Source organism: Megachile rotundata, chromosome 1 (genome assembly GCF_050947335.1).
Source record: "Megachile rotundata isolate GNS110a chromosome 1, iyMegRotu1, whole genome shotgun sequence".
Classification (NCBI taxonomy): Eukaryota; Metazoa; Arthropoda; class Insecta; order Hymenoptera; family Megachilidae; genus Megachile; species Megachile rotundata.
In genome coordinates this window covers 20,689,799-20,713,704 of record NC_134983.1, presented here as the reverse complement: position 1 = coordinate 20,713,704, position 23,906 = coordinate 20,689,799, and the positions used below count along the sequence as shown (strand labels likewise).

Sequence of the window (23,906 nt, the reverse complement as noted above, 5' to 3'; positions counted from 1 at the left end):
CATCGATGAGGTAAATGTGATTTTCGAAGGGAAGAAGACTGTGAAGTTTGGTTTATGTTTTGTTATGGATACTTTTTTGGGACTTTGAGAAGAGGAGACTTTAAGGGAGGAGAGATGTACATTCAAAATTATATGAAGATCTACGTAGTAATAGGAATTAAAAAATATAGTTGAAGTATCTATTTTAAGAGTAGCAAATTATAAAAGATAAAATAGAAATTGATATACTACGAAACTTTAAAGACATCTGTTTACGAATATTTTGATGTATAAATTACATACATAACTTCCCTTTTTACATATTATGAAGGACGACAGGGGAGATATGTCAGATGATGTAAGAATGCTCAAAATAAATAACCTTTTCTTATCTTGACAGGTCCATATCTTTCTTCGAGTTTAGAAAGGACAAATAAGAAGGTGCGGATTTACGGTATCTCTTGGATTTATCTCTTTTCTATCAATGAAGATTTGTGTGAACTACAAGAGTTTATTGGATTTGTAGGAAATCCAAGTTCACGTTAATGTGATGTTCTCAGCTCGTAATTAAAATTTTTGATATGTGTGATGTTCTCAGCTCATAATCAAAAGTTTTGATACTTTGATATCATCTAAAATGTTAATTAAATTTCGACTGAAAATACCTTTATCAGTATAATATTAAAAAAAGCATATATAAAATAGAAAATTTGCAAAAAAAAAACAAAGAAAGTTTGTTGCGATCAAAAGAGGTTAGAAAGCAGACCTCGAAGGGTCGAATTCGCGCGAAATTCATCGAGCGTCGTTGAGACACTTTTTCACGGATGAAACAGTAAAAACAGAGAAGAGTCGGCGTACCGTAGAAAATGCATATGAACACGAAAATAAGCGGCCTGCGACCGGATAAAAATAATAAAGGGGCGACTGTAAAAACAGAAATAGGAGCGGACTGTTATACGGCAGCGCTGTGGGCTGCCTACGTCGCGACGACATTTCACGCGGTATTTACAAACGATTGCTGCTAAATCGCTCAGTGTCGTTCCCCTACGCGGTACACCGTTTCCGTTGCATCATTTATTGTCGATAAATTGTGTGTATGTGAGTCGTTGCGTCAGAGATGGTTCAGAAAATGTTTGGGTGAAGAGGGATTTTAATTTGGACTTTATTGTGGAATTTACTTGGTGAATAACTATTTCTACACTTCTTAATTTTTCAGTTTCCTAATTTTCTAATTTTCTAATTTTCTAATTTTCCAATTTTCCAATTTTCCAATTTTCCAATTTTCCAATTCTCCAATTTTCCAATTTTCTAATTCTCGAATTTTCCAATTTTCCAATCTCTCAATTTCCCAATCACTCAAATTTCCAATCTCTCAATTTCCCAATCTCCCAAGTTCCCAAGTTCCCAATTTCTCAATTTCCCAATCTTTCAATTTTCCAAGCTCTCAAGTTCCCAAGCTCTCAATTTTCCAAGCTCTCAAGTTCCCAATCTCTCAATTTCCCAATCACTCAAATTTCCAATCTCTCAATTTCCCAATCTCCCAAGTTCCCAATTTCTCAATTTCCCAATCTCTCAATTTTCCAAGCTCTCAAGTTCCCAAGCTCTCAATTTTCCAAGCTCTCAAGTTCCCAATCTCTCAATTTCCCAATCACTCAAATTTCCAATCTCTCAATTTCCCAATCTCCCAAGTTCCCAATTTCTCAATTTCCCAATCTCTCAATTTTCCAAGCTCTCAAGTTCCCAAGTTCTCAATTTCCCAATCTCCCAAGTTCCCAAGCTCTCAATTTCCCAATCTCCCAAGTTCCCAAGCTCTCAATTTCCCAATCTCTCAAGTTCCCAATCTCTCAAGTTCCCAATCTCCCAAGTTCCCAAGCTCTCAATTTCCCAATCACTCAAATTTCCAATCTCTCAATTTCCCAATCTCCCAAGTTCCCAATTTCTCAATTTCCCAATCTCTCAATTTTCCAAGCTTTCAAGTTCCCAAGCTCTCAATTTCCCAATCTCTCAAGTTCCCAATCTCTCAAGTTCCCAATCTCCCAAGTTCCCAATCTCTCAATTTCCCAATCTCTCAAGTTCCCAATCTCCCAAGTTCCCAATCTCTCAATTTCCCAATCTCTCAATTTCCCAATCTCTCAATTTCCCAATCTCTCAATTTTCCAATTTCTTTATTTCCCAATCTCCCAAGTTCCCAATCTCTCAAGTTCCCAATCTCCCAAGTTCCCAATCTCTCAAGTTCCCAATCTCTCAATTTCCCAATCTCTCAAGTTCCCAATCTCTCAATTTCCCAAGCTCTCACGTTCCCAATCTCTCAAGTTCCCAAGCTCTCAACTTCCCAATCTCTCAAGTTCCCAAGCTCTCAATTTCCCAATCTCTCAATTTCCCAATTTCCTAATTTTCCTGATTCCCCAATTTTCCAATTTTCCAATTTCCCATTTTCCCAAATTGGCAATGTTAGTCTACTAGGTCCCTACAAAAATCCTTGCAATCCTTTGCACATAAATTCCCTTATACATCTCTCAAATTAAAACCCAAATTTATTACTTCATTTCCAATAACTCTAACCTGAAAATAATCCTCTAAAATTGCTCAAAATAATAAAAATATTAACTGCGAAAAAAAATGAACCTTAAAAATTAAAAATCCCCAAACCAAATCTCAACACCAGATCCAAATTATTGCATCCAAAGACAACCTATTTCTATAAATTATCCCATTGTCGCTATAAATCAATAACGAATCTCCAAAAGAATTTTTTCCAAGTTTAATAAAAAACTTGATGAACAATACGTGTATCTTCACTTAAACGACACAAGTAAACATTAGCTCGAAACGTTACGGAAATCGTGCACGCAGTTTGCCATGGACGTGACATTCGTACGAGAGTTATCGACACAGAGGAACAACAGTGGACTTCCGGTTCACCGAATAAATCGCAGTTGCCGGACATCGCGTATTGACCAATCAGGCTTCGTTTAGGTACTTGATGATCGTTCCAACTCCAATCTCGAATCCCTTTCCAGGGCACGGATCAAAATTGGACCTCGAAATCATTTTCGTACTGTGTTCTGTCTTCTTCTGTTCTTTTCTTTTTTACTGACAATTAACCCTCGTTTAAGAGGTTCGCCCTTTATCGAGACATAAAAGGGATTTTATGATTCAATACCACGAATCAGTGTCATTATAACTGTCTTTGTAATTTACTTTGTAGATATGTAATTTACTTTGTGGATAATATTTGGTGTAATTTATTTCTTTTGTTGGGTGATTTATGGGCACAGGACGAAATAATGTAATTGTTGGACAATGGTCAGAGGGATAGTTTGGTGGTCAGGTAAAATTTATTTGTAGGAGGATTTTTAGTAGCTGAAGTTTTTATGTTTGTTAGTATAAAATGTTATGAACATGTTTGTAAGATGAAAATTTTAGAAATATGTTCATTATTATAAAATACTATAAAAATGTTCATCTTCATAAAATATTAATGTGTTCATCTTTTTAAAATATTACAAAATGTTCATCATTATAAAATATCATAAATATGTTCATAATAAAAAAATGCTATAAACATGTTCATCATCATAAAATATCATAAATATGTTCATAATAAAAAAATGCTATAAGCATGTTCATCATCATAAAATATAATAAATATGTTCATCATTATAAAATATCATAAATATGTTCATTATAAAAAAATGCTATAAACATGTTCTTCATTATAAAATATCATAAATATGTTCATTATAAAAAAATACTATAAACATGTTCATCATCATAAGACATAATAAATATGTTCATCATTATAAAATATTATAAATATGTTCATTATAAAAAAATACTATAAACATGTTCATCATCATAAAATATCATAAATATGTTCATTATAAAAAATACTATAAACATGTTCATCATTATAAAATATTATAAATATGTTCATTATAAAAAAATACTATAAACATGTTCATCATTATAAAATATAATAAATATGTTCATCATTATAAAATATAATAAATATGTTCATCATTATAAAATATTATAAATATGTTCATTATAAAAAAATACTATAAACATGTTCATCATTATAAAATATAATAAATATGTTCATCATTATAAAATATTATAAATATGTTCATTATAAAAAAATATTATAAACATGTTCATCATCATAATAATAATAAACATGTTCATCATATAAAATATTATAAATATGTTCATTATAAAAAAATACTATAAACATGTTCTTCATTATAAAATATTATAAATATGTTCATTATAAAAAAATACAATAAACATGTTCATCATCATAAAATATAATAAATATGTTGATCATTATAAAATATCATAAATATATTCATTATAAAAAAATGCTATAAACATGTTCATTATTATAAAACATCTATCGGAACAGTTCCGTTAAAAATAGAAGTGAAGAGCTTGTTTCGTTGTTCCATGGTGAAACAACGTTGATACACGTAAGAAAATTGTTGTACTCCGTTGCATGGTTGCAGAATGATAATTAATGATTCTGTTTCGCATGGCGAAGCTCGTTTGGTGGCATGTTAAGTAGGCAATAGAGCAGGTCGCATAGATCTGCTTCGAAGATGTCGGTGTCAATAACCGTGAAATTAAGCATTCCACCGGCACATGACTCTTTCCATCCGCGTATATATTTACCGGTTATACTTCCTGGTGTCGACCGAGCACGATTTCCGGTCCCACCCTTGCTGGAACTTCGTTTCCGGAACGTCGTCGCCGCTCGATTTCCTTTTCTCTCGATCGCTCTCTTCGATTTTGCTTCTCTTTCTTTTAGTGGGCTTTGCTGTTACTTGTCATCAATTAATTGTTGACTGTAATATTCTTTTAATCAGATTTGTAATCGAAATGTTCGACATTTTGAGATTTGAAGGAAATTAGGTTTAATTAATAATTCTTGAATATCGAGGTGATTTCTGAAATTTGTAATTTTCTGAGCATTCGAATTACAATTTCGTAAATTTTTAAATTCCACACTTCTCAATTTCCCAAGTTCCCAAGTTCCCAATTTTTCAATTTGCCAATTTGCCAATTTGCCAATTTGCCAATTTGCCAATTTTCCAATTTTCCAATTTTCCAATTTCTAATTATACCAATTTCCCAATTCCCCAATTCCCACATATCCCAATTCTCACATTCCCCAACTCCCACATTACCCAATTCCCACATTCCCCAATTCCCACATTTCCCACATTCCCCAATTCCCACATATCCCAATTCCCACATTCCCCAATTCTCACATTCCCCAATTCCCACATCCCCCAATTCCCACATATCCCAATTCCCACATTTTCCAATTCCCACATATCTCATCTCCCACATTTCCTAATTCACACATTCTCCAATTCCCACATCCCCTAATACCCACATATCCCAATTCCCACATTCTCCAATTCCTACATTCCCCAATTCTCACATTCCCCAATTCCCACATATCCCAATTCCCACATATCCCAATTTCCACATTCCCCAATTCCCATATTCCCCAATTCCCACATTCCCCAATTCCCACATATCCCAATTCCCACATTTTCCAATTCCCAAATTCCCCAATTCTCACATTCCCCAATTCTCACATATCCCAATTCCTACATCCCCCAATTCCCACATTCCCCAATTCCTACATTCCCCAATTCCCACATATCCCAATTCCCACATATCCCAATTCCCACATTCCCACATTCCCCAATTCTCACATTCCCAAATTCTCACATTTCCCAATTCCCACATTCCCTAATACCCACATTCCCCAATTCCTACATTCCCCAATTCCCAATTTCCCCAACTTTTAATTTCCCAATTTCCCAATCACCAAATCCCCAATTCCTCAATTTCCAATTTCCCAAGTCCCTCAAATCTCCAAATCCTCCAAATCCTCTAACCCCTCCAAAATCTCAAACCCCAAAAACAGCGCAACAACAAAACCCAAAATGCTTCCACAACAGATTAATTGAAATCGAGCGACAATTAATCGTTCGGTCACCACTCCTCGGCCGATCGTTTGCATTAAATTCAAATTGAGTTTAAACGTTATTTCCGTCGGATGCCGTCTTCTGCTTTTTGCGCGGACGGATTAAAGAGAGAAAGGAAAAAGAAGAGAAGTCTTCCTTTCTCTAGCAATTATTCTTAATTATCCATTGGTCGTCCTTCGAGTTTATTAATCGCGCTAATTAAACTGGAAGAGGAACCGGAAATTATAGTCGCTTATTTACCCCTTTCGCCTTGAGAACTGATTATGTTTCGATCCTATATTTTTCTATCAGAATATTAATCGATATATTTATAAGAAAATATGCAAACACCTGAGAGTGATTGCCTCACACGGAGCTAGTTTATTGCTATAACGTGAAGGCGACCGAAGAAAGTTAAAATGTTAAGCACAGATTCAGCAATCTTCAGGTTGTATACAGATTATAATGAAAATTTAACGTAAAATTCAATAGTAGTGAAAATACTAGGTTTATTACATTCAAACTGTAGTAGAATGCGTCATGAGGGTGCGTCACGATATTGTATGGGGTTAAAATTTAATAGCAGTGAAAATACGTGGTTTATTACATTCAAACTGTAGTAGGGTGCGTCATGAGGGTGCGTCACGATATTGCAAGGGGTTAACATTTAATCGCAGTGAAAATACGAGGTTTAACACATTTTAATTGTAGCGTGCGTCATGAGAGTGCGTCACGATATTGCAAGGGGTAAAAATTCAGTAGCAGTGAAAATACGAGGTTTAACACATTTTAATTGTAGCGTGCGTCATGAGGGTGCGTCACGATATTGCAAGGGGTTAAAATTCACTAGCAGTGAAAATACGAGATTTATTACATTCAAACTGTAGCAGGGTGCGTCATGAGAGTGCGTCACGACATTGCAAGGGGTTAAAATTCACTCGCAGTGAAAATACGAGATTTATTACATTCAAGCTGTAGTAGAGTGCGTCATGAGAGTGCGTCACGATATTGCAAGGGGTTAAAATTTACTAGCAGTGGAAATACGAGATTTATCACATTCCAACTGCAACGTGCGTCACGAGAGTGCGTCACGATATTGCAAGGTGTTAACTTATAAATGTACCGAGAGTGTCCCAGGTACAAAAGCATAAATTGAGTTCTCCAGAAATAAATTTGACCACAAAAATATTATAATCATGTGCGTGTAAAAAAGTGATCCAAATAACCATCAGTATTCCGACTTGCACGTCGTACAAGCGGTTAAGCACCCTTCGCACAGAATAATCGAGGATCAGGAAACGATAATTGTCCCAGCGTATCGTGGCATCCCCTCGATCGTTGAAAATTCATGGCGTTTAAAAGTCACGAACACTAATTTTCGAAGGGAAACATGACAGGTCGTGTAGTAAAGTTGGAATACGAATCAACGACGCTCGTCAACGAGGTTTGTTTGAACGAACACGCGAGGACAACGTGTCACGACAACGCGTCTCCGGATGCAACATGGTGCGAGTTCCGCAGAGCCGGATGCACCGGTTCTTTCGACGGACTTCTACATACACAGTTTATCCTGTCGCTCCATGACCCCATACACGCCACAGAAAAAATATAGTAAAGTGGAGTGTATCCTTTCGACGGCTCGTATGGGATGACGTGACAGTGTCAACAAACCAACGAAAACTTCCGATACCGGAGGTTACTCTATGATTATACAGCTACTGTCTGGTGTTTAGGTTGATGTCTTTTTATGTGGATCCAGGAAATTTTAAATGTCTTCATTTTTAATTTAATTTTTATGTAGATCCAGGAAATTTCAAGTATCTTCATTTTTAATCTAATTTTGTCTTTTATTTTTAATTTATTTTGTGGTACTCTTTCATGGAGGATAAATGAGAAAAGCACTTTTGATGTTGCTTTGGGAAGGGATTTAATATTTTCTGATTAGACTCGCGGGTTAAATGTTGACTGTTTAAAGTACATAAGCTCTTTCGATACTGGAATAGAAGCAAATTAAAAGTTATTTAATTAGAGGTCGCAGATCAAATGTTTGAATTAAGTAATTTGTTAAATAGAAGCAATTTTTGTACTTCATCTTTTGCATAAATTAATATACTGTTCTTTGATGTCAATTTGAACTACATAACCTCTTTTGATACTGGTTTAGAACTAAACTAAAAATTAACTGTTTAGAAGTTGCAGATCAAATGTTTGAATTAAGTAATTTGTTAAATAGAAGCAATTTTTGTACTTCATCTTTTGTATAAATTAATATACTGTTCTTTGATGTCAATTTAAACTACATAACCTCTTTTGATACTGGGTTAGAATTAAACTAAAAATTAAATGTTTAGAAGTTGCAGGTCAAATGCTTGAATTAAGTAATTTGATGAATAGAAGCAATTTTTGTATTTCATCTTTTGCATAAATTAATATACTGTTCTTTGATGTCAATTTAAACTACATAACCTCTTTTGATACTGGTTTAGAACTAAACTAAAAATTAACTGTTTAGAAGTTGCAGATCAAATGTTTGAATTAAGTAATTTGATGAATAGAAGCAATTTTTGTACTTCATCTTTTGTATAAATTAATATACTGTTCTTTTATGTCAATTTAAACTACATAACCTCTTTTGATACTGGCTTAGAATTAAACTAAATATTAACTGTTTAGAAGTTGCAGGTCAAATGTTTGAATTAAATAATCTGATAAATAGAAGCAATTTTTGTATTTCATCTTTTGCATAAATTAATATACTGTTCTTTAACCTAAATTTAAACAACACAAGCTCTTTCTATGTACATTAAGTTAGGATCAAACTAAAAATTATCTAATTAAATATCATTAATGAAATACTTTTCTACTAATTCAGTGAATAATTGTAAGACCTATCTTTTAAAATGAGAACCTGAAATAAATAGTCACTGCAGAGCAAGGTTTGAGAAACTTTGACGAAGATCGCGAGGGAGTCTTCTGCTCTCTTCTGCTTTCAATTAAAGCTGGAAATGAACCGTAGATATCAGCACAGCGAGGCTTCGAGAATCTCTGATTCCCCGAGAAGCGCTTGTAATCGCAGACGTTAAAAAGCGAAGAAAATGAATTCTGTTAGCAGACATCAGAAAACAAACGAGATTATAAATTCACATCTTTTCTTTATTAACACATTTTTTCTTTAGTTATATTCTTCATTATTAATTTATTTATCTTCATTGCTGCTTTCCAAAAAAAATTTCACGATGACAAAATTTAATTTTAAATGCATGTAAAGAGGAATTGTAAACTTAATACAAAATGGATTAAATGTTATATAATGTTATATAATAATATTATAGTGAATGTTGTAGAGAATGTTCCTAAAGAAGATAAAGACACTTGAAAAGAGTAAAAAAAAATATGCATTACCAATTGTAAAGAAAAATACATATTTTTAGTGCATCATTATACTTTCGAAAGAAACGAAGTCGCAGACAAATAGACATAATTATATCATTTGACTTCTTCAATAATTTTGTTTTATCTCTTACTAAATTCGAGACATATCCTAATTGCATTCTGTATACAGAGTGTTTCACAAATAGTTTAAATTACGCGCGCTCAGCCGCTGGATTCGAAGCTGTCGCTCTCGTCTGCGCATGCGCAATACTCGCGCTCTGATTGGTCCGGTGTTTGTCCTTAATAATTCAAAAACGAAGCATCAAACCCCATTATTGCAAAGGGAAATCTTATTCAGAATCTCTTCATCTACCGCCCATTTCAAGAACATATACTAGTTATGAAAGACCCTGTACATGATTTAATAAATTCAAAATTATACCCCTTACTATCCTTCTATCTTCCTGTTTCTCAATTCTTAATCATTAAAAAAACCAATTCATATTAACTAACTAATATATATAACTAACTAATTCATAAACTAATTCATACAAACCACAAATTTTCCAAAGAAAATATTTCTCCACAAAAAAATATTAGAATATTTAGTTAAATAAAGAAGAGAAAGATAAAATGACAGAAGTGACATGTGTCTATTTGTGAGCTGTCTCGTCCAGATCCGTGTTTCGAGGTCTCCGGAAGTCAGCTAATTAAGCAACGATAAAGGGACACGTGAGACACGTGAACGACACAAGCCGACAGTTGGATCACGTGGAATTAATGTGTTTCAGTGGGCGCGATCGACGGGTCACGTATGGCCGTAAATTTTACGATCTGTCTCCCTCTGTGTTTCGGGTGGTTCGATCGGGTATAGGTCGGAAAACCGACGGTCGTTCGAGGAATACTAAAAGTCGGGAGCTTCCGGGGACATCCTGGGCTCCCTACACACGTCCCTGCGGAGACGAAGATTATCTGCGAGCCGATCAAAGATCACCGGATATCCTTTAGGACCGCGATTCCTAATTGAAATTTCGAATGGAAACCACACCTCGTGAGAATCGCATTTTGCGAGCGATGTTTTTCGTATCTTTCTTATCTTTTCTGCTTTTTGAATTCGTTATTGAGGGATGCTTAGCTGTGGAATTCTGAACGAGTGAATATTATTTGAATGTGTGAAGTGAACTTCGAATTGGAGAAACTTTGAGCGACTGATGTGGTTAGAATTTCAAATTTTAATACTAAAGTTACAGGCGTATAAGGGGTGGTAGAGATGAAAAATGTTAAAAAATAAATAAACAAACAAAACATAAATTAGTGTAGACTAATTTTTAGTTATTTATTAATTTACGCGTAGAGAATACAACGTGTGAGGAATTCAACGCGTGAGGAATTCAACGCGTAGAGAACTCAACGCCTGAGGAATACAACGCGTGAAGAATTCAACGCATAGAAAATTCAATGCGTAGAGAATTTAACGCGTGAGGAATTCAACGCGTAGAGAATTCAACGCGTGAGGAATTCAACGCGTAGAGAATTCAACGCCTGAGGAATACAACGCGTGAGGAATTCAACGCATAGAGAATTCAATGCGTAGAGAATTCAACGCGTGAGGAATTCAACGCGTAGAGAATTCAACGCCTGAGGAATACAACGCGTGAGGAATTCAACGCGTAGAGAATTCAACGCGTGAGGAATTCAACGCGTGAGGAATTCAACGCGTAGAGAATACAACGCGTGAGGAATACAACGCGCGAGGAATTCAACGCGTAGAGAATTCAACGCGTAGAGAATTCAACGCGTGAGGAATTCAATGCGTGAGGAATACAACGCATAGAGAATTCAATGCGTAGAGAATTCAACGCGTGAGGAATTCAACGCGTAGAGAATTCAACGCCTGAGGAATACAACGCGTGAGGAATTCAACGCGTAGAGAATTCAACGCGTGAGGAATTCAACGCGTGAGGAATTCAACGCGTGAGGAATTCAACGCGTGAGGAATTCAACGCGTAGAGAATACAACGCGTGAGGAATACAACGCGCGAGGAATTCAACGCGTAGAGAATTCAACGCGTAGAGAATTCAACGCGTGAGGAATTCAATGCGTGAGGAATACAACGCGTGAGGAATTCAACGCATAGAGAATTCAACGCGTAGAGAATACAACGCGTAAGGAATTCAATGCATAGAGAATACAACGCGTGAGGAATTCAACGCATAGAGAATACAACGCTTGAGGAATTCAGCGCATAGAGAATTCAATGCGTGGAGAATTCACTACGCAAAGAATACAACGCGTGGAAAATTTATCCCGTAGGGAATTAATCTAACATTAATTCCTTATCTCGGTGGAGGTCAATACAGATATCAGAAGAATCACTTAAACAAATTGTATAATTTATAATAACTTGTGGAACGGTCAGACGATCGGTCTTGTAGCCTCTAATTGTATGAAGTATTATGTATATACAAACATGTGTATTTATAAAGCAAAGATTATGGTATCAATGTGCTACTAATAAATAAAGATCAGCTTAAAAAATAACATGAGTAGCAATTAAAAGACAGCGAAAAGAATCCTTATTAATACATATTAAATAGGAAGCAGTATTTTCTAAGTAACAGTTCCATTTCATAAACCCGTAGCAATGCCCTCCCTGCCACGCACATTACTCACTAATATTCATATATAAAATCATTAGTACATATGGATCCACATTAAAAGGAATGAACACTGAGAATCAGCGCGATGAATCTTTGTACAAGACTAATTATATCTTAAAATAAGAGAGCTTCTTTAAATATTATAGACGGTTTACAGAGTTTTAAAGCCATGTACATTTAAACGATCTTAAATGGTAACGTTGATCTTCTTGATAAACAGATTGCTCATTTAACTTCGCTGTTTCATTTCCTTCACGTATAAACAGGACTGTTGCAGACGGTCCAATTAAACATAGTGGTAAGCTCGTTCAGTTTGTTGATTATCTTTTACGATCTTTCGGAAGACGCGAAACAATGTTCCTGAAATCGTTCCGTTAATTAAAACCGTGTACTTTTAATCGTCATTTACTTCCATTTTAATTTCTTCCAGTTTGCACGAACATTACGTTTTACGGTGCAGTGTGGGTTTAGTTAATCTTTGATTTTAAGAAGAGTTAAGATACATGTGGCGATATAACGAGAGTATTAGTTGTGGAGGAGAGGATGTATGGTGGATATTGCTTGTTGGGAATATTTTGTGTGAGGAATACGACGGGTGGAAAATATAAGGTGCAGGAAATATTGAGGGTGACGAATACAACGCGTGGAAAATGCAATGGATAGCGAATACAACGCGTGAGAAATTCAACGCGTGAGGAATACAACGTGTGAGGAATTCAACGCGTGAGGAATTCAACGCGCGAGAAATTCAACGCGCGAGGAATTCAACGCGTGAGGAACTCAACGCGTGAGGAATTCAACGCGTAAAGAATTCAACGCGTAGAGAATACAACGCGTGAGGAATTCAACGCGTGAGGAATACCACGCGTGAGGAACTCAACGCGTGAGGAATACAACGCGTGAGGAATTCAACGCGTGAGGAATTCAACGCGTGAGGAATTCAACGCGTAGAGAATTCAACGCGCGAGGAATTCAACGCGCGAGGAATTCAACGCGCGAGGAATACCACGCGTGAGGAATTCAACGCGCGAGGAATACCACGCGTGAGGAATTCAACGCGTAGAGAATACAACGCGTGAGGAATTCAACGCGTGAGGAATTCAACGCGTGAGGAACTCAACGCGTGAGGAATACAACGCGTGAGGAATTCAACGCGTGAGGAATTCAACGCGTGAGGAATTCAACGCGTGAGAAATTCAACGCGTAGAGAATTCAACGCGCGAGGAATTCAACGCGCGAGGAATTCAACGCGCGAGGAATACCACGCGTGAGGAATTCAACGCGCGAGGAATACCACGCGTGAGGAATTCAACGCGTAGAGAATACAACGCGTGAGGAATTCAACGCGTGAGGAATTCAACGCGTGAGGAATTCAACGCGTGAGGAATACCACGCGTGAGGAATTCAACGCGCGAGGAATACCACGCGTGAGAAATTCAACGCGTGAGAAATTCAACGCGTGAGGAACTCAACGCGCGAGGAATACCACGCGTGAGGAATTCAAGGCGTGAGAAATTGAACGCGTAGAGAATACAACGCGTGAGGAATTCAGCGCGTGAGGAATTCAACGCGTAGAGAATACAACGCGTGAGGAATTCATCACATGGAGAATTCAACGTGTGAAGAATTCACTATGCAGAGAATAAAACGCGTAGAGAATTCAACGCATAGAGAATACAACGCGTGGAGAATTCACTACGCAGAGAATACAACGCGTAAGGAATTCAATACCTAGGAAACACAACGCATAAGGAACTCTCACTTGTCACATGTCTCAGTGAGTTCTCATATGTCACATGAGTGCATGTTATACAGCAGCAGAGTACCAACATAACCCACAAGATGTGTCCAAATCAACCTTCCAAACAGTATAGAAATCAATTTAAATACATCAGTACCTAAATTAAGTTTCAAGAACCAATTAACCCTTTCACGCCTCGCTATTGCGAATCGAAGATCCAAATCAAGGTTTCAAAGTTTGACTTTGGTCCGAAGCGTACCAGTAAGACGTTGAATTGAAAACGCGATTACGGGAATCGATTGAACAGTCATCGAAGAAGCCGCGTGGCGAATATCGTGTACGATCGAAATCGAGTGCCAGTTCGAATTCGTAACGAGGCTTTTGTACGTGATCCGAGGAGCGGGCATGCGGGCGTGCAAAGCGAAATCTGGCCCGTGGGAACGCGACCAGCCCCGAGTGGCCAGTTTGTATAATCGGCACCGATTGATCGACAAGGAGGAAAGAATGGGCATAAATTCGACGAATATTGGATCGAATGCGACTCGTCTCGTGAGAATCAAAGGCGACATTCAGTCTTCCATTCTGGCTACTCAATCCATTGCCGTCTGGCCGATTCTAAGCTCTCTTAATCGGCCAATTAAGTCTCGTTTACTACTCATCGATGCGACCGTCGGTTTTGCTTTAATCGGAATAGTAAGCGCTCTAGGAAATAACTCGTAGTAAATTATCTTTTTATTGATCGTCGACATTTGAAAGGGTTTTATTTCGAGTCAACTTATATTGTATAATTTATATGAATGCAATAAATATTTTTGAGGAATGTTAGTTTTACTTCAAGTTTAGATTTTTTTGCCGTTAAGTAGGAATATGTGGATGTGGCATTATAAGATATTAGGTATGTGACGATCTAGGCATTTGGTGACGTAGGAATATGGTGACGTAGGAGATTTATGGATCTATGAATGTAGATCCATCTATGATGTAGGTATGGAGGAATATAGGGATATGCAGGTATCTGAGCAACTAGGTATCAAGAAATATCCAGGTGTTATCTGTGGATACTGGAACCTGAGTACATCAAAATCTCTGGATATCTGGATCTGGGGTACTGCAATCTTAAGATGTCAGAATCTCCAGATATTGCAATGTAGAAGTCTTGAGATACAGAGTACCTATAGACCTAAGAACCTAGGTATTTCTATAGACCTAATCACTTACGTATTCCTATAGACCTAGTCATCTACGTATCTCTATAGACCTAGTCATCTACGTATCCCTATAGACATAGTCATCTACGTATCTCTATAGACCTAGTCATCTATGTATTCCTATAGTCCTAGTCACCTATGTATCCCTATAGACCTAGTCACCTACATATCCCTACAGACCTACTCACCTCTATATCCCTATAGACCTAGTCATCTATGTATCCCAATAAACCTAGTCACCTAACGTATCCCTACAGACCTAGTCACCTCTATATCCCTATAGACTTAGTCATCTATGTATCTCAATAAACCTAGTCACCTAACGTATCCCTACAGACCTAGCCACCTCCATATCCCTATAAAGCTAGTCACCTCCATATCCCTACATACCTAGTCACCTCCATATCTAACAATTTAAATATTCACATACGTGACCATCTAAGTATCCAATTAATTTCACAACCTCCAAACTTCCCAGAACTCACTGCTTCCTAATAAAGTATATCAATCGACATATTACATATTACTCACCCCTGCTGGAGGAACTACGATGACGTCTACGCCTGGTCCTACTGCAGGATCGTGCAGCTCTGTTCTCCACGTGGACACCATCCACCACGTCCACCGGTATAGGTGGTGCCATCGTGTCGGGTTCTACCAGAGCCGTTGAACTTTGAGGTTGTCTTCTAGCATTGTCTTTGGTTGTGCTACGATCTTTTCCGAGGAACGTGCCGATGGAGTGCCTTCGACGTCCTGCTGCTGCTGATCCTGCTGCTGGCAAGGTGGCTGAGAGGTTGTAGTACCTGAAGTATGAATATTTTGTTAATTTTTAGTGGACAGTACATACCTTGATGATGGAGTTGAATAGTCAATAGTAGTGTTGTGTTTGAAACATTCAGGTTGTCAAATACTAATTTATTATCAAGTACTTTGATAACACTGAATAGTCAATGTTATTGTTGTGGTAGAAACATTCAGGTTGCCACATACTAATTTATTATCAAGTACCTTCATTATTACCTTGATAAGTACCTTGACAATAACACTGAATAGTTAATACTACTGTTGTGGTAGAAACATTCAGGATGCCACATACTGATTTATTATCAAGTACCTTCATTATTACCTTGATAAGTACCTTGACAATAACACTGAATAGTTAATACTACTGTTGTGGTAGAAACATTCAGGTTGCCACATACTGATTTATCATCAAGTACCTTCATTATTACCTTGATAAGTACCTTGACAATAACACTGAATAGTTAATACTACTGTTGTGGTAGAAACATTCAGGTTGCCACATACTGATTTATCATCAAGTACCTTCATTATTACCTTGATAAGTACCTTGACAATAACACTGAATAGTTAATACTACTGTTGTGGTAGGAACATTCAGGTTGCCACATACTAATTTATTATCAAGTACCTTCATTATTACCTTGATAAGTACCCTGATAATAACACTAAATGTCAATAGTATTGTTGCGATTGAAACCTTCAGGTTATCAAATACTGACTTAATCGAACTACTTCGATTAAACACTCTTAAACAAGTACTGACCTAGCATCTTCGACACCCACGAAGACCTCGCTCGAATCCTGATCATCGTCATCGTCGTCATCGTCGTCGACGTTCTGATCGTGGCTATCTCTGGCTAAGCCACAATACACCATGTCGTTCGACAAAAGCTCGCTGGCTGACTTCAGCACCGCTCTACTTCGTCCTGGTCTTCTTCTGTCGTTCTCCGAGTGCGAATGAGACCTGGTGGAAATGTTAAGTGCACATGTTTATTACTTATTCTATGTTGTGTATCTTTAGAGTTGAAATGTATATGTGGTACATGAAATGTGTATGCAGGGTTGAAATTTGTATGTAGTACATGAAATGCATATGCAAGGTTGAAATATGTATGTAGTACATGAAATATATATGTAGGGTTGAAATTTACAAGGTTGTAATTTACAAATCAATGAATTCATAAATTTACACATTCATCCACTAACGTGCTCACGAAATAAAAAATTCACCCCTTCAAGATTTGATGTGTATTAATATTATGTAGCCCCTTGAACACTAGAATTCTTGTAACACTTTCTTCTATTATTTGAAATAATTAATACAAATGTTCACAGCTTGCGAAACACACCGTTTACATGTACGTATAATATATTAATATAAATATGAATATGTATATCTACATAAATATGAATATGTACCTGTGTGGCAAGTAGGGAGAAGGCGGCGCAACATCAGAGGGTCTCGGATCTCCCTTCAAAAACTGCTGCGTCCTTTCATTATCCGCATTGGCGCTGACCGACCTGAACAAGTTCCTGAAGCTCCTCCTTTGATTCGCGGTTGGTCCATGGGCCCCATTTCCAGGGTGCACCATTCCATTCCTGGGCAGCATCGGAACCCGTTCTTCAGTAGGCGTCGAAGGGGTCGAATTACCCGACGTGCTGCTTCGATTACTCTCCTGATGCATCAAGGTACTAGTCGTCGACGTGGAGAGCACGCTAGCCGACGAGGTGGTGCCCATCTTACAGGGCCGTCTCCGGAAGAGCGCCGTCAGGCCGGTGGGCCCTTTAGACGGCGGTGAAAACGCTAGGCTCGTTGTCGACGTCGGCGTCGTCGACGACGACGCGGCACTCGACAACGAGAAATACGACGGGTTGTCTGTGAACATACGGACTCACGCTCATAGAGTCCTCTTCCTCAAGTGAATTTCTGCCCGAGGACGCTTTCGTTTCTTTGTTGATCGTTCACGAGATCATCGAGCCGTTTACTCCTCAAGATTTGAGTAGGTCAACTTTTACGATCTTGAGGAAGGCATCTCTTGATTGAAGCTGGAGAGAATTGTTTCGAGAGATGACATTTACCACTTTCTATAATGGAGATGTAGAGACGGTAGGATGGATAATAGGAGATGGCAATGGAGTTGTTGTCACCTTTAGGATAGAATATAGAATAGCAATTCAGATGTTGACACCTCAGGATAAAATATAGGAGATAGCAATTCAAATGCTGACACCTCAGGGTAAAATATAGAAGACAGCAATTCAGATGTTGACACCTCAGGATAGAATATAGGAGACAGCAATTCAGATGTTGACCTCAGGATGAAATATAGGAGACAGCAATTCAGATGTTGACCTCAGGATAGAATATACGAGACAGCAATTCAGATGTTGACCTCAGGATAGAATATACGAGACAGCAATTCAGATGTTGACCTCAGGATAAAATATAGGAGATAGCAATTCAAATGCTGACACCTCAGGATAAAATATAGAAGATAGCAATTCAGATGTTGACCTCAGGATAAAATATAGGAGACAGCAATTCAGATGTTCGCCCCTCAGGATAGAATATATGAGACAGCAGTTGGAACCTTGAGTTAAGTCTTTGAAGAATGATGAACTTTTACATTCAAGATAAGAAGTATATTGATAAAATGCAATTCATTTCTGTTAGATAGTTTTGTTCACCAACGATGTGAGATCATGAAGTCTTGTTCAATGTATAGCTCGTACATCTCAGGATAAAATATAGAAGACAGCAATTCAGGTGTTGACCTCAGGATAAAATATAGGAGACAGCAATTCAGATGTTCACCCCTCAGGATAGAATATATGAGACAGCAGTTGGGACCTTGAAGAATGATGAACTTTTACATTCAAGATAAGAAGTATATTGATAAACTGCAATTCACTTTTGTCAGACAGTTTTGTTCACCAGCGATGCGAGATCATGAAATCTTGTTGAATATATAGCTCGCAAGATCAACGATCTATTTACTTGGCCTCTCGAGAGACACACTCCGCCAACTTCGCTATCCGTATAATCTCGTTAATTGTACTCGAGTGGAAGCAGTTGATAAGATCCTGAAGAATGCATTTCGCTTTGCGGAGAATGGGTTTCACCGATGAATTTTAAAATACGAGTATCACCGATGGGAGATCGAAGCACCTGTTGCACGGTCTTTTATCGAAATAATTACTGCATCACTAATTAACGTTCACTGGTACAATTCATTAACGTTCACCGCGTAACCATAGAATTCTTTTGTCGACAAAATATTTGATTTTTATAAGGAAAAATAAATGTTTCACGACTAGACGAATACGAGGTCCACCTGAGACTGCTCGGTCAGAGATACACGATGTCTATAGGACGCCATGAACGATTCGAATGGTACTTGAAAGTGGGGGGATGGACCGGACGTTGTATTGTCCCCCACCCCATAAACCAGAAGCGAAGTACGAGGCAGACGTACACGGCACCGGAAGTCCTCCGACGTCGTTCACGATCCACGTTATTACTCTTCGAAGATGAAGTGACCTCGTCAGCTACGGAAAGCGTGAAGCTTCCAACCGAATTTCCTGTCAATTCGAACATGTGTTCTATTCAAATATTTCTCACTGCAATTTCCTACCATTCTTTCTGGACTAAGGCAATTCTGGACGCACAATTACTTCTAGACATTTCAGGGCTGTTTGATCAATTTTTCTTACCATAGACTTATCATAAACTGTAGGTATAAACTGTTAGGTAACATAGATTGTTTCATTTCTTCTCTTTTATTTTGCAATAATTAATTCATTTCAAGCTTTACTTTTATCAGCGCTTCAATATTTAAATGTTCCAATATTCGAACTTTTGATTTATCTAAATTCTACTGACATCTGAATATTTCAGTTATCCAAAACATCGAGTATTGTAAACAGCTGTGTTGTTTAACATTATTGATTTATTGTTTGTATAATTTTAGACTCGTGGATGCACTAATGATATTTAATGTTACAATTTAATGCTGCATTTAATGTTACAATTTAATGCTACATTTAATGTTACAATTTAATGCTACAATTTAATGCTACAATTTAATGCTACAATTTAATGCTACATTAAATGCTACATTAAATGCTAAAATTTAATGCTACATTAAATGCTACAATTTAATGTTACATTAAATGCTACAATTTAATGTTACAATTTAATGTTACATTTAATGTCACTTTTTAATGCTACATTAAATGCTACATTAAATGCTACAATTTAGTGCTACATTAAATGCTACAATTTAATGTTACAATTTAATGCTACATTAAATGCTACAATTTAATGTTACAATTTAATGTTACAATTTAATGTTACAATTTAATGTTACAATTTAATGCTACATTAAATGCTACATTAAATGCTACAATTTAATGCTACATTAAATGCTACAATTTAATGTTACAATTTAATGCTACATTAAATGCTACATTAAATGCTACAATTTAATGCTACATTAAATGCTACAATTTAATGTTACAATTTAATGTTACAATTTAATGTTACAATTTAATGTTACAATTTAATGCTACATTAAATGCTACATTAAGTGCTACAATTTAATGCTACATTAAATGCCACAATAAAACAGGACATTCAAGCATTCAAATTTGAAATCCAAAAAATATCTTTGTACAACAAATTCATCTGCAACAGAACTTCAAGTCTTCACAATTACTTCACAATTACTAAGGGAATATTTCTGTAATAACGGAACAATGACGTTACGAATGCTTTGGAAATTTCAGTGGTACAATTAATCGTGTTAGAAGTTCCAAAGCAACAGGAACTCGGTATCCTTAACAAAGTTACAACTTCCGATACAATTACAGAACTTCTTAAACTTTGTTTCTTTTCCACGATACGGTTCCCTTCTGCGTTGTACGATTTTCACTGTCAAACGCTCGTTACCGAAATAATTCTCTTCCGAGTTAAACAACGAACAATATGGGGCATTGTTAACGAAGAAAGTTAGGGAGATGAAGATGTCGCGATCTGCGGAATTTGCATGATCGATAGCGGTTACGTGATCGGAATGCGTGAATTGAAACGAGAACGGTTCCCAAACACGCTGCTCGACTACGAATCTTGCTGATCGAAATCTTTTCACAAGATTTCCGTTGCATTCCACGAACGTGTTGCACAACTTAAAAAGCTTCTTCGAGACACGAAGAGACTTGAAGGACTTTTGAGCTTTTTATCGATCAGTAGAATTATTCGATCTCTTGTTCGAAGTTAATTCTTGATGAAGTTAATCGAAAACTTTGGATTAATTACACGAAGTAATCATCGATGACGAGAAAATTGAGCGTCCACTTAAAAACTTGAAGAAGAAGGATCGATAAGAATGAGCTTTTAACCCCTTGCCGTACAATTTATTTGCTAAATGCGTCAATCAAAACTAACTATTCATAGCTATAATATTAAAACAAATAAAGAAAATTAAAATGTTGTGAGTATTTTATATTTAGCAATCTCTGACTATACATATTATAGTTGGACCTAAATTTGAAGTTGAAGAGTATTACAAATTTTAACAGGGTTTGTCACATTTGAATTGTGAGTGCGTCACGAGTGAGACTCATCAAAGTACGGCAAGGGGTTAATTATATATATTTGTAAGAAAACAAAGCTCGAAAGGACGATGAAGTTAATCAACAACTTATTACACGAAGTAATCATCGGTGACAAGAAAATTGAGCGTCCACTTAAAAACTTGAAGAAGAATCGATAAGAATGAGCTTTCAATGATATATATTTGTAAGAAAACAAAGCTCGAAAGGACGATGAAGGACTCTTCATGCTTGAGCGTCGTCTAAAACGAAAAAGGAGAGAAAAGACTGCACCGTCAGGGCGGAATACGCGGTAGCCAGGCTCGTGATACAGGAACGTGTGCGATTATGCGTAAAACACGTGACTCGAGTGTGAAAGCGTCCTCGAGATACGTGATCGTAGATTGGTCCAAGAACGGGTAAAAGCTTACCGACTGCCATCGTGACCCCTTGCACGAGAAACCGCTGTCACGCCGGTATTCTGCAAAAAGAAACACGTTCGATTCGTTAAAACCTTTTACCGCAAACCTTTAACGTTCGCTTTAAAAATACGTGAAACACGTTGACGTTCAAATTAACGCTGAAATTTTCAGCAGAATTGCTTCGTACACTTCATACTGTATTTTGTTCGATCGAAAGGAATCAATGAGGGACGAACCCCTTGCACTATTTTGACGAGTCGTGTCGTACTTCGTGATTTTATTTGAATTTTTAGTGTGCTTCAATTTGAAGTCCAATTATAATTTGCATAGTCAACGATTGTATAATAACATAGTGACATAACATTTCACATTTTTTTGTCTGTATTAATATTGCAGCTCTAATTAGTCAGCTCTGATTGAAGCACCTGAGAAATAAGCCATAGTGCAAGGGGTTAGAGTATATCGAGTACAATTTCGTTTCAACATGGATATACAATATGTTGGAAAAATGACGGAATTTTTTGAATAAAAAGAGAAGAATTATTTTATCAAAATTAATTATTGTATTCAAAATACATCTGCATTAATACACCACTTTAATATAGACTTTAACATAGAACAACGTTAACAAAGATTTTATGTCGCAAACATTATAAGTTTGCGATTCGTTGTTCGATTTCAATAATGATGGCAATGTTTTATAGGGGACGTATATTGTTTTCAGATAAAATATTGTTTTAACAGATGGCACGTTTTCCTTTTTACAAAATTTCGTTACTCTTCCGACATACCGTAATCGTTTATTTAATCAGAGTCATTCTTGAACCGCCAAACACAAAAAAGCAGCAATCTCTTTCCCCTTAAATCAATCACTTCTCGAACGAGTCGATCAATTTTCACGGATAACCACAGGAAAATGGGATTGTGCCGCGTGGGCGGAAAGCGTGACGCAAATGGAAAACGCGAAACAAAACAAAAGCTCAACTAGCTGGAAGGAGATTTTTTGCCGAGGTGTGACTCGTTGCACCTCGATTCAGAGCTTGCCAACGAGCTCAACCCCATACTCTCTAGCCTATTTCATTCATCGCTGAAAATACGCTCGAATATTATATTTAGAGCAACGATGTGTGGAGACGCGTGTCGCGCGAACACGACAGGTTTATGGTGGCCCCGGGGGTGGCAAGGGGCGATGGATCGAGCAGAAACCGTTTCATTCATGTTTTATCGTGATATTGGCGCGAGATCTTGAAATTCTAGAGCGGTCTATCCTTTCCAATCCTCTTTTCCGTTTCGTAACTTCGTTCTTGTGAAATTCTTCGAGTTTATTTCATTTTTAGTCGCGGCGATACTCTTGCATGGAAGATCAAAGGACGTCGGGTTTCAAGAACGTACGTTGTTTTATATTGCACTTTGTAGTAACGGTCTTTTTGATTGACAATATGCGAGGTTGTTAATAAAGGTTTTTCTTTGAAACTTTAAGCTGCGATGTAAAGTGATATTGCAGTGTATGGGGTTGTAAGAAGGGTTGATATAACACATGTTATTATGCGTTGATATAAGGTATAGTGATAGTAAGTGATGCTATATTTAATGGTGCAATTCTGGCAATATTACATGTAGCGATATATTACATGTGACTATTAGATGTGGATGTAACACATGACAATGTAACACAGCGATGTAACATGTCATACATTGCACGGGGTGATACAACAGTGTTGACGGAATATACAGATATATATATATTATGTAGCGTTATAATATGTGGCCAAGTATGGTAACACATATAGCAATATAACATGTGACGATATGTTACATGTACAGATATAACACATGACAATGTAACATAGCGATGTAACATGTCATACATTGCACGGGGTGATACAACGGTGTTGACGGAATATATAGATATATATATTATATGACGATATAGTATGTGGCCAAGTGTCGTAACACATATAGCAATATAACATGTGACGATATATTACATGTAACGATATAACACATGACAATGTAACACAGTGATATAACATGTCATACATTGCACGGGGTGATACAACAGTGTTGACGGAATATATGAATATATATATTATATGGCGTTATAATATCTTGCCAAGTATAGTTATACATCTAGCAATATAAC

At 36.9% G+C, this 23,906-nt stretch overlaps 1 protein-coding gene across 1 annotated transcript in view; it reads right to left on the bottom strand.

Moving 5' to 3' along the window:
• The window catches only part of stumps (DBB domain-containing protein stumps), a 62,369-nt gene that overhangs the window by 28,041 nt on the left and 10,422 nt on the right, over positions 1–23,906 (bottom strand). Inside the window, exons 3-6 of the mRNA XM_076530280.1 lie at positions 21,773–21,822; positions 17,169–17,625; positions 16,513–16,713; positions 15,477–15,748 (exon numbers count right to left, since the gene is read on the bottom strand). Of these exons, the coding sequence (XP_076386395.1) occupies positions 15,477–15,748; positions 16,513–16,713; positions 17,169–17,625; positions 21,773–21,782 (940 nt within the window). The 5' untranslated portion in view covers positions 21,783–21,822. The remainder of the gene's footprint in view (positions 1–15,476; positions 15,749–16,512; positions 16,714–17,168; positions 17,626–21,772; positions 21,823–23,906) is intronic.